This window comes from Hyperolius riggenbachi, chromosome 11 (genome assembly GCF_040937935.1).
Source record: "Hyperolius riggenbachi isolate aHypRig1 chromosome 11, aHypRig1.pri, whole genome shotgun sequence".
Taxonomy (NCBI): domain Eukaryota; kingdom Metazoa; phylum Chordata; class Amphibia; order Anura; family Hyperoliidae; genus Hyperolius; species Hyperolius riggenbachi.
The window spans coordinates 9,469,103-9,481,543 of NC_090656.1; the positions used below are offsets into that span (position 1 = coordinate 9,469,103).

A 12,441-nucleotide genomic window follows, 5' to 3' on the forward strand; every position below is an offset into this window, starting at 1 on the left:
AGCTGGTCGATACACGGTACAGAAACGTACCGTGTATCCCCAGCATAAGGTAACTATTTATGTATTTTTTTTATTGTTATTCTTTTTTTTTTTTAAATTACAAAACACATGAGCGAGCGGGAGCACGGACAGCAGCGGAAGGTGCGGATATCTCCATCCCTGGTGTTGACGGGGTGGAATAAGGGACGGAGATATCCACACCGCTGGTGGTAAAGTGGTTAATATTGCACAGTGTAAGGGTGCACATACATTTCTTGATAATGCGGGCCGATCGACCTTCTGCTGCAATCATTTTATTGAATCGGAAGAGAACTGGGGCTGCAACATGGCCAACTGATGGTCGAATGGATCGATTGGGACAGCGGAAAACCGTGGTCATAGTGGCTCAATCAGTTGCACTGTGGTCAATATCACTACAACCGACAGACCCCCTAGTCAATGTCCCCCCATGTGTATAAGTGTGCCCATCTGCCATGTTAAAGGCCTCCTCCGGTGTCACTGCGAGAGCCTGTTCCATGTGACACTGGTGCATGTTGTGACATCACTACCTGCATCTAGTCACATGGTACAGGCAGTCACTGAGATATGCATTGAGAAAAACAGAATGCAAAATTTCCCCCCCAAAAAAGCCCCAAAAAAGGGAATTGGATGCACCCCCCCCCCCCCCCCCCAAAAAAAGCAGAATTGCAAATGCAAAAAAATGAAGGGGGGGTGAAAATTGATAAAGGCTCATACACACACCTACCAACAATCTGTCTAACTATCTTCCAAACGTGCCCATTGAAAAAAAAGTTAGGCGTGTGTACAGCTGACAAACAACCAGATGGCCAACTGATAACTGGTTGTTTGCCAGATCCAACCGGAGGATCAATCTGACCAACTATCAGGAAGCTTGGAATTTGTGTACAAGTCTTTTGAACAACTTTCTTTTTGAATGCGGCATGTTATGAAGTTTGTCATTTGCCTCAGCTTGCATGCGTACTATTTAAGTGAGTTGGTTGGCAAGTGTGTAGGTACTTGTCAGGTAAACACCTTGTAGTGTGGTTGGTCATGTTGTAGAGTTGGTTGTGTATTAAGTTGGATGTGTGTATGAGTCTTAAAGAAAACCTGAACTGAAAATTAAAATTGAAAATAAACATACACAAGTCATACTTACCTCCTGTGTAGTCTACTCCTCAATCTCTTTCTCCTCTCCTGCGTCCCATTTGTCCACTGTGATCAATGGAATTCTCCGTCCTCCATCTTGAAAATGGCCATTACACCATAACAGCTTCCTGGTCAGCTCACTGTTAAACTGTAACATCGCCCACTTGAGCCATAGGGATGCATGGCACCATCATTTGTCCTCTTAGCTATAACTGACAGCAACTGATATATAACTGAGAGCAACTAATATATTTCAATTCTGACAAAATGTTGTCAGAACTGGAAAGGATCATTGTCAGAAGAAAATGGTGAGCTTCTGAGAGGAACTGATGGAGAGGTAACGATGTAATGTTCATTTGAAGTTACCTCATGTGTTTATTTTAAATAACTTTTCTCAGTTCAGGTTCCCTTTAAGTGTGGTAAACCTTTAAAAAATGTGTGAAAAAAACATAAAACATAAATTAAAGACACCCAACTTGTTCAGTCTAGAGCAGGGGTCTCCAAATTTTTTGGGTTAAGGGCCGGGTCAACATACTTCAGACTGCTGGGGGGCGGAACTTCCATAAAATGCTGAAAAACATGACATTGAATATAGGTATTGATTCCCCCTAATTACATGCCCAGAGTAGAACGCCCAGCAGCAGCCATTCAGTCATACGGCATCCAAAGAACATCTTTGTGCAGCAGACAGTGAAGCAAACCCAGGTGACAACCTGCCGTCCAATTGGACAGCAGTGTCACCCGATGCAGAATTGGATTGGAAGCCAGCCAATGACTGCTCACTGGCTTCTACAGCATGTGGATGGGTGATGCCAGCACTGCTATTCTATATCCGGGCCGCCAATATTTAAAGGTACAGTGGGCTACAGCTATAATTTATACATTTTGTGTTTGGGGAACCAGTTAAAAAGCCTTAGGGGTCCGCATTCGGCCCGCGGGCTGTATTTGAGGATCACTGGTCTAAAGGCTCATGCACACGCCCAACGAGTGTACAACCTGACGGACCGCACGACCTGATGACCTCCACGACCTTTATGTCCACACGTCTGGAAGGAGACCAGATGGACAAACGACCAACTTATTTACATAAAGGGCACGACGGGCTACGCATTCAAAACTAGTACAAGTCGTTCAAACTACTTGTACACACGGACCAACTGCACAATATCAGACGACCGTTTGCCAACATAGACGGGCCTGTTAACAGTCGCTCATCAAGTCATTTGCATGCGTAAATACGCCTGATTATCGTCCAACACACTAAAATCAGACAATAATCAGGCAGTTTAGTTGGACGTGTGTATGTAGCTTAACAGGAGTCTTATACCATCCAAAAAATATTCTAAGTGCCTAAATATTGTACTGATACTTCCTTCCCTTTCTCCCATCCAGATCTTCTCTTCCTCACCGGCCTCGCCTCCTCCGTGTTCGTCATCTCAGAGCTGATAAAGTTTTGTGAACAATACTGTTGCAGGAAGAAGACTGTGAAAGTTCTGGAGGAGGACATTTAATGAGGACGCACCATCCACTGTATTCCCGACACCACCTTCCTTTTGCTGCCACTACGCCCCGCCCCTCCTCATCCTGTGATCTTCTACGTCACGCGGAAACCCGCCTTTCTCTATATTTCGTATTTATGTAAACGTTGACACTGCTGTGTTTTTTGGGGGGAGAAAAACGGACAAAAAAAACTCCCTAAGCTCGGTTCAGACGGGCGACTGCTGGCAGTGGCACCCGTCCCCTTTGTTTACTGTCGCAGTCCACTGCAGCGCTGAATGGGAGCGTTGATCTCAGTACGTTCACTGATTGTGGTAGCGGTGTGGTCACATTTTCAGAGATGCTGCATGAAGCTCCTAGCGTTGGTGGCATTCGCAGTTACGTATCCCCCTAAAGCCTCAAAACGCGACGACAAATCGGCGGGAAACTATTGCCCAACGCTTTTCTGCCAGCAGCCGGCCGTGTGAACCGACCCTTATTCATTTATCAGGCATGATTACTGAGAAGAGGAGACTTGCGAGAACCCATCCCACGTTTCCGATAAACCGACAGAAAACAAACCAACCTGGCTTTTTTTTTCTTTTTTTGTATTTTAAAATAAAGACTAATCATTTATTTTTAAAATAATGGTTAATGCTTTGTCATTTGCTGGTGGTTTGAGGTGTACCGTTGAGTCCCAGAACCTCAGGATGTTTAGAACACAGAGTAGGGACACCAAGAGCAAAATATAGTGTAGTATGTACTGTCTGGTAGTAGAAATGAAGTAGGATATATAGTAATAAGCTATACTCACAAAGCAGGGTTACCTCGAAGGCAACCACCAGGGCCGGGCCGAGGCAGAGGCTCCAGCCTCAGGGCGCAGTGTAGGAGGGGGTGCACAATTCATTCAGTTGTCATTCCCAATTGTGTTTGAAGCAGAAAGAAATAAGAAAAGGGGATACATGACAGTGACTGCAAGCCATATAACTAGAGATTAAGGTGTTGGGGGCCCTGGGGCACCTATTGGTCTAATAGCAATCAGTGTGTGACGGCCTCGGGTGGGAAGGATGGAGGGGCGCACTTTGGTGTCTCAGCCTTGGCTGCTGGAGGACCTTGTCCCGGCTCTGGCAACCACTGTATAGGTGGGTGGAGAGATTAGACCTGACCCCACTCAGGATTAAGAAGTCACTCTCTCCGTAGATGAAGAAAAAAGGGGGTAACACCCCCCCCCCCCCCCCCCACCAGGAGTGGACTTGATACAGCGCAGTATGGATACAGAGGTGCCAAAAGGATAAAAGTATCTAGAAAAGTTTAAAACAGGAGGAGGCAGTGGTGGACTTACCTCCTCCAAGCAGACACAAAAAATTGCCAGTGTTTTTGTCAAGTAGAACAAGTTTATTTACATACTTCGGGGGACAACGCGTTTCACAGGTTTGATCCCACTTCATCAGGCAATAACAGCAGAGTAATAGCTGTAAACAGAGATAATTGGCTCATAACTAGGAACGATCAAAGAATCGCAAATTCTTCTGAGTTGATGCAACTTTTTGCAGTTTGAAAAAGGACCAATCATTTTAAACCCAGGTTTAAATTGATTGGTCCTTTTCCAAGCTGCATACATTTGCCTAAAAATGTGCATAATTCAGGAAGTATTTGCATCTCATTCATCATCCCTACTTATAACCCATGTATAGTTATACAATCGTTCATTATAAAATATATAAAGTTATAAATATCAAACAGCGGTAAATAGGTAGTAAGGTATTAAATAGGGGGGTTTTTATTGACGCTTTTGAGTATGGGTACTAGTAATGGGGATAAAGACAGTGGAAAAGGTAATGTGCTTTTGTTTTACCATTTCAGTGATGTTCTGCTAAAAAAAAAATTCTGGGATAGTAGCTTTCAAGCTGTGAGTAATCTTTTAGAGCAAAGTAGAAATGCCGACTTTCAGACCACTTTAACCACTTGAGGACCTAGGGCTTTACCCCCCTTAACCACCCTGGCGTTCTGATAAGATCGCCAGGGCGGCTGCGGGAGGGTTTTTTTTAAATAAAAAAAAAACTATTTCACGCTGCAGCGGCTATCAGGTAGCACACGCGGCTGGCAAAGTGCCGGCTGCGTGTGCTGCTTTTTATTTCATTAAAATCGGCCCAGCAGGGCCTGAGCGGCAGCCTCCGGCGGTGTTGGACGAGCTGAGCTCGTCCAGACCGCTCAGGTGGTTAAAGGGACACTTAAGTCAAACAAAAATGACTTCATGACATTAGCACCCTCTATGCTGCTATATGGTATATGATATATGCTATAGCAGCATAGATGGCGCTATTGTGGCCAGGAACGCGAAGAATCACTCGCGTCCCCAGCCTGTCAGCTCCTGTCACCGAAACAGGAAGTGGCTGCCGGCGGGGCCAGGAGGATCGGAGGGAGACGGCGAGGGCACCGGACAGCTGCAGCGGGCTATTGGAAGCCCCAGGTGAGTAAAACTAATTTTTTTTTTGACTTAAGTGTCCCTTTAAGGACCGGCCACTTTTTTTCCATTCAGACCACTGCAGCTTTCACGGTTTATTGCTCGCTCATACAACCTACCACCTAAATGAATTTTGGCTCCTTTTCTTGTCACTAATAAAGCTTTCTTTTGGTGCTATTTGATTGCTCCTGCGATTTTTACTTTTTATTATATTCATCAAAAAAGACATGAATTTTGGCAAAAAAATGATTTTTTTTAACTTTCTGTGCTGACATCTTTCAAACAAAGTAAAATTTCTGTATACATGCAGCGCGAAAAATGTGGACAAACATGTTTTAGATTAAAAAAAAAACCATTCAGTGTATATTTATTGGTTTGGGTAAAAGTTATAGCGTTTACAAACTCTGGTGCAAAAAGTGAATTTTCCCATTTTCAAGCATCTCTGACTTTTCTGACCACCTGACATGTTTCATGAGGGGCTAGAATTCCAGGATAGTATAAATACCCCCCCAAATGACCCCATTTTGGAAAGAAGACATCCCAAAGTATTCACTGAGAGGCATAGTGAGTTCATAGAAGCTATTAATTTTTGTCACAAGTAAGCGGAAAATGACACTTTGTCACAAAAAAAAAAAAAAAAGTTTCCATTTCTTCTAACTTGCGACAAAAAAAAATGAAATCTGCCACGGACTCACCATGCCCCTCTCTGAATACCTTGAAGTGTCTACTTTCCAAAATGGGGTCATTTGTGGGGTGTGTTTACTGTCCTCGCATTTTGGGGGGTGCTAATTTGTAAGCACCCCTGTAAAGCCTAAAGGTGCTCATTGTACATTGGGCCTCTTAGCGCAGTTAGGCTGCAAAAAAGTGTGGTATTGCCGTACTCAGGAGACGTAGTATGTTGTGTTTTGGGGTGTATTTTTACACATACCCATGCTGGGAGGGAGAAATACCTCTGTAAATGACAATCTTTTGATTTTTTTTTTACACACAATTGTCCATTTACAGAGTTATTTCTCCCACCCAGCATGGGTATGTGTAAAAATACACCCCAAAACACATTGTACTACTTCTCCCGAGTACGGCGATACCACATGTGTGGCACTTTTTTGCACCCTAACTGCGCTAAAGGGCCCAAAGTCCAATGAGTACCTTTAGGATTTCACAGGTCATTTTGAGAAATTTTGTTCCAAGACTACTCCTCACGGTTTAGGGCCCCTAAAATGCCAGGACAGTATAGGAACCCTACAAATGACCCCATTTTAGAAAGAAGACACCCCAAGGTATTCCGTTAGTAGTACGGTGAGTTCATAGAAGATTTTATTTTTTGTCACAAGTTAGCGGAAAATGACACTTTGTGGAAAAAAAACAATAAAAATCAATTTCCGCTAACATGTGACAAAAAATAAAATCTTCTATGAACTCACCGTACTACTAACAGAATACCTTGGGGTGTCTTCTTTCTAAAATGGGGTCATTTGTAGGGTTCCTATACTGCCCTGGCATTTTAGGGGCCCTAAACCGTGAGGAGTAGTCTTGAAAATTTCTCAAAATGACCTGTGAAATCCTAAAGGTACTCATTGGACTTTGGGCCCTTTAGCGCAGTTAAGGTGCAAAAAAGTGCCACACATGTGGTATTGCCGTACTCAGGAGAAGTAGTATAATGTGTTTTGGGGTATATTTTTACACATACCCATGCTGGGTGGGAGAAATATCTCTGTAAATGGACAATTGTGTGTAAAAAAAAATCAAAAGATTGTCATTTACAGAGGTATTTCTCTTTTATCTAAAGGTGCCCATACATCACTCGACTTGGCGGCTGATCGACCATCTGAATCGATAATTATTATCGAATAGGATAAAAATCGTTGCCGACAAGAGCATGCCTGATTGACAATGCGACCAGTTTCGGGCCGAAATTGATCGCATGTATGGATCGGACATGCTGGTAAATCTTGGGCCGGCGTGCTTGATCGTCTTTAACTTCTTTGGCCATGGCAAGGCCCGTTCTGTTTCTTCCCCGCGTGTTTACATTTAGCCTGCGAGCCGCCGAGACACCCTCCGTGAACTGACATGGAACGGCCGCTCGTACGAGCGTCCGGTTCCATGTAAAACCGCAAATGACCAGCCGCCGCCTATCGGCGTTAGGCGGTCGTTAAGTGGTATTGGCCACTGCAGCTTTAAGGCCAAGCTGCAGGGCTGCACAACACAGCATACAAGTGATTCCACCCCTCCCCCCCCCCTCTTTTCTCCCCACCAACAGAGCTCTCTGTTGGGGTCTGATCGCCCCCCAGTTTTTTGTTTGTTTATTTGTTGTTGTTTGTCTATTTTTTTAATAAAAAAATTCTTTTTTTTTAAACTAATGTACGCCCCCCACCAGCCAATCCTCGTGATTAGCTGTCATAGGCTTCAGCCTATGACAGCCGATCACCTCTGTGGCTCAGGAGGGGAGAGCTGTGTCACACGGCTGTCCCCAATAGAGCACTGCTGCAGATCACAGCGATGTACGGTTAATTAGACGACGTAATTAGTTTCGCCGTCTAACAGTCTCCCAAGCTCCGCCCACCAAGCCGGAGATGCGTGCGCAGCCTGCACGTGATCTCCTGCAAAACAGAGCTCCAGGACTTTACGCCGATCGGCGTTAGGCGGTCCTGGGGCTGCCGCTGCGGCCACGCCCACCGGCGTAACGCGGTCAGCTAGTAGTTAAAGAGAAGATAAAATATTTTCAGCTAGGAGAAAACTTACCAGAAAAAGTGCATTGCATATGGGCCAGTGTGAGAACGATAACACCCAATGTAGCACACCTTCTCCCTATTCACACCCGAGACCTTGTAACACTAATAAGTCACAAGACCCCGGGGAGGGAACATGTCTTATTCTTCACTTAGGGGTGTACTGACTCTTGTGGCCAGCAGTGGCGGTATCATTATTTCCGGATTTCAGGGCCCTTTTCCACTAGCAATCGCTAGCGTTCACGCTAAACGCTAGCGATTGCTGAATCGCAAAGTGCAGGAAACTTCTGGGGATTGCGTTCACGGTTTTGCTATGCACTGTACTGCATAGCAAAATCGCCAGAAAGATCGCTCTGCGGTGTGATCGCGTTTGATAAAAAAACGAATCATGGTAGTGGAAATTGCCTACCGCGATTCCCATGTTAATATGCAAACCGTAGCGATTTAAAAAAATCACTAGCGGTGTTTGCGATTCAGCATCGCAAACGCCGCTAGTGGAAAAGGGCCCTTAGGGTCTTTTCAGGACGCTTCAGACCCTAAAATCAGGAAAAAAATCATGTCGCCAGAATGCCTGCAGCAGCCCCTGCTCGCACTTACCTCCCTGGGCTCTAGAGCTGCAATTTTCCCTCTGTCCTCCGGGTGGCGCTGGAACTCTGTAATGAGATCACTAACCACGATCTCACCAGAGTGATTCAGAGCCTCAGAGGACAAGCCTGCTGATCAGATGTTTCAGACATTATTGTCAGATCTGACGGGATTAGCTGCGTGCTTGTTTCTGGTGTATAATTCAGACACTACTGCAGCCAAAGAGATCAGCAGGACTGCCAGGCAACTGGTATTGTTTATAAATGGCAGCCTCCACATCCCTCTCACCTCAGTTGTCCTTTAAACCACAGAGACCCCTGAGCGCATTGTTCTCATTCTTACAAAGCTGCTTTGTTCTATCCTGCATGTCCTCCCTCCTTCCCTTCCCATAGAAAGAGGTCCATTACTCTGCTATAGCAGAGCGAGATGTCTGTACAGCACTTGGCCGTTGAACTGTCGCCCGGCATTGAGTCCTGATTCCTTGCGGCAACAAGCATTGTGTGAGTGTGCATAGGTACCTTTAGAAACGAAGACATTTTTTTTCTTTGGGCATGATGAAACCTATACAATAGGCTAAATGCCGGGAAAGCCTCATGACCCGACGGCGTGTCCCCAGCCTGCCTCAAAACCTGTTCGGAGCAACTTGCTCCCATCCTCTCTGCCATCTTCAGCAGGTCACTGACAGAGGGCAGAGTCCCTGCGTGCTTCAAGAAGTCCACCATCATTCCTGTTCCTAAGAAACAAGGCATCTCCGACCTTAACAACTACAGGCCTGTGGCCCTGACGTCCGTTATCATGAAGTCCCTAGAGAGAGTGGTCTTATCCACCCTCAAGCTATCCACCTTGTCCCTACTAGACCCACTCCAGTTCGCCTACAGGGCAAATAGGTCCACTGATGATGCTCTAAACATCTGTCTGGAATACATCTACAACCATCTAGACAGGAGGGATGCTTATGCCAGAGTACTGCTACTAGACTTCAGCTCGGCATTTAACACTATATGCCCACGCTCCCTCCAGAATGTCCTGACCACACTGGGGGTCCACTCCACCTTGGAGCTATGGATCACTGACTTTCTTTCTAACAGATCCCAAGTTGTCAGGCTGGGGGACATCTACTCACGAGTAGCGATAACAAACACAGGGGCACCCCAGGGCTGCGTCTTGTCCCCACTGCTCTTCTTTCTTTACACAAATGATTGCAGATCCACGGCAGACTCTGTCAAAGTCATAAAATTTGCGGATGACACCACCATTGTCGGCCTCGTCACCAAGGACAACATCCAGGATTACCAGCAACAGGTGTAAAGACTATGCCACTGGTGTAAAGAGAACAGCCTGGTGCTCAACACGGCCAAAACCGTCAAACTTATAATTGACTTTAGGAAGTCTGCTCCTACCCCGCCTCCCATCTACATCGATGGCACCGAGGTGGCCAGAGTACCCTGCGCTCGCCTGCTGGGCACCACCATCTCCAGCGATCTCAGTTGGAGGGTCAATATCGTGTCAACCCAACGGAAAGCCCAGCAGAGACTCTTCTTCCTCCGCCAACTGCGGAAGTTCGGCATGACGCAGGAGATTCTAACATGCTTTTACACTGCCACCATTGAATCGATCCTCTGCTCCGCCATCTTGGTGTGGTATGTGGGAGCCACCGCCAGTGACAGGCACAAATTACAGAAGATCATTAGGTCGGCGGAGAGAGTGATTGAGAGACCTCTGTCCCCACTTGACCATCTATATAACACAAGACTGCGAACCATGGCTCTGAGGATTGCAAGTGACCTTTCTCACCCTGGGTCGGAGACTTCGGGCCATCCCCACCAAGACCACCAGACACAAGAACTCTTTCTTCCCGATGGCCGTCAGCCTCCTGAACTCCCTTAAAGAGAAACTCCAACCTAGAATTGAACTTTATCCCAATCAGTAGCTGATACCCACTTTTACATGAGAAATATAATGATTTTCACAAACAGACCATCAGGGGGCGCTGTATGACTGATTTTGTGCTGAAACCCCTCCCACAAGAAGCTCTGGTACCGCGGTACTCTGGGCAAACTGCCACAATGTAACAATGTTCACAGACAGGAATTAGCTGTTTACAGCTGTCTCTAACAGCCAAAACAGCTAGGAGCAGCTACATAACCTGCCCACAGTAAAAATGTCACCATGTAATAAATGTCAGAATGTAAATCGGAGAGAGGAAAGATTTTACAATGGGCAAACACTGACTAAATCATTTATACATAATCATGGTAAAAATGAAGCACTTTTTTTACTACATTATTTTCACTGGAGTTCCTCTTTAAGGCCCATATACACGGGGTACGGCCGTTGCCGCAACCACGTGGCACGCGCGTGTTGCGGCGACAGGTCGCCCGTGTGTATAACACGCGCCCCGAACCGTTGCCCGTCGGAGCTGTCGCCAGGCGATTGACATGTTCAATCGCCGGCTACAGCTGTTGCCGCAACTTCGCCAGTATTGTCGCTAGTCCCGCATGTGTATGCGGGCTAGCGACAGCAACCCACACACAGCACACAGAGCTTCCGGCGGGGGGGGGGAGTAACCTCTGCGACAGCTTCCGCCGCATTGCTAATCCCTCTGCTGCCATGTGGATGCAGAGGGACTTGGCGACGAGCTGTCGCCCGCCTGTCGCCCAGCTGTCGAGCACACGCTCCCGTTTGCTAGCGACAGCTACAAATGTAGCTCGTGTGTATTTAGCTTTAGCATTCTGCCACCCCCTATCAGCACCCTACCTCTTGCATAGGAGCAGCAGTCTTCAGCAGTGTGCATATCTAATTGCTGATTGTATATTCGTGTATGCCTATATTTGAGTATGAGATATTACCGTCATTCCAGGGGCGTAGCAATAGGGGGTGCAGAGGTAGCGACCGCATCGGGGCCCTTGGGCCAGAGGGGCCTGAAGGTCCCTCCCTCAACTACAGTATTAGCTCTCTATTGGTCCTGTGCTCATAATAATTACTTCTATAGATACTTTGAATAGTGGTAATCATTAACTAGCTGTCCCCCATCCCCTTCTTGCTCCTCTGACACTGTAGTTGCCATTGGCAGGGATTGCTATGTATAGAGTGCTTGGGGGTAATCAGTAACAAGCTGCTCCCCGCCCCCTTCTTGTACCTCTGACACTGTAGCTGCCATTGGCAGGGATTGCTATGTATAGAGTGCTTGGGGGTAATCAGTAACAAGCTGCTCCCCGCCCCCTTCTTGTACCTCTGACACTGTAGCTGCCATTGGCAGGGATTGCTATGTATAGAGTGCTTGGGGGTAATCAGTAACAAGCTGCTCCCCATACCCTTCTTGCACCTCTGACACTGTAGTGGCCATTGGCAGGGATTGCTATGTATAGAGTGCTTGGGGGTAATCAGTAACAAGCTGCTCCCCATCCCCTTCTTGCACCTCTGACACTGTAGTTGCCATTGGCAGGGATTGCTATGTATAGAGTGCTTGGGGGTAATCAGTAACAAGCTGCTCCCCATCCCCTTCTTGCACCTCTGACACTGTAGTTGCCATTGGCAGGGATTGCTATGTATAGAGTGCTTGGGGGGTAAGCAGTAACAAGCTGTTCCCCATCCCCTTCTTGCACCTCTGACACTGTAGTTGCCATTGGCAGGGATTGCTATGTATAGAGTGCTTGGGGGTAAGCAGTAACAAGCTGCTCCCCATCCCCTTCTTGCACCTCTGACACTGTAGTTGCCATTGGCAGGGATTGCTATGTATAGAGTGCTTGGGGATAATCAGTAACAAGCTGTTCCCCATCCCCTTCTTGCACCTCTGACACTGTAGTTGCCATTGGCAGGGATTGCTATGTATAGAGTGCTTGGGGATAATCAGTAACAAGCTGCTCCCCATCCCCTTCTTGCACCTCTGACACTGTAGCTGCCATTGGCAGGGATTGCTGTGTATAGAGTGCTTGGGGGTAATCAGTAACAAGCTGCTCCCCATCCCCTTCTTGCACCTCTGACACTGTAGCTGCCATTGGCAGGGATTGCTATGTATAGAGTGCTTGGGGGTAATCAGTA

The 12,441-nt window shown here is 46.7% G+C and overlaps 1 protein-coding gene across 1 annotated transcript in view; it reads left to right on the forward strand.

The window, feature by feature from the left end:
* The window catches only part of ATP2C2 (ATPase secretory pathway Ca2+ transporting 2), a 214,591-nt gene extending 211,320 nt beyond the window's left edge, over positions 1–3,271 (forward strand). Inside the window, exon 27 of the mRNA XM_068260802.1 lies at positions 2,539–3,271. Coding sequence (XP_068116903.1) covers positions 2,539–2,657 — 119 coding nt within the window. The 3' untranslated portion in view covers positions 2,658–3,271. The remainder of the gene's footprint in view (positions 1–2,538) is intronic.
* Positions 3,272–12,441: the final 9,170 nt, after the last annotated feature.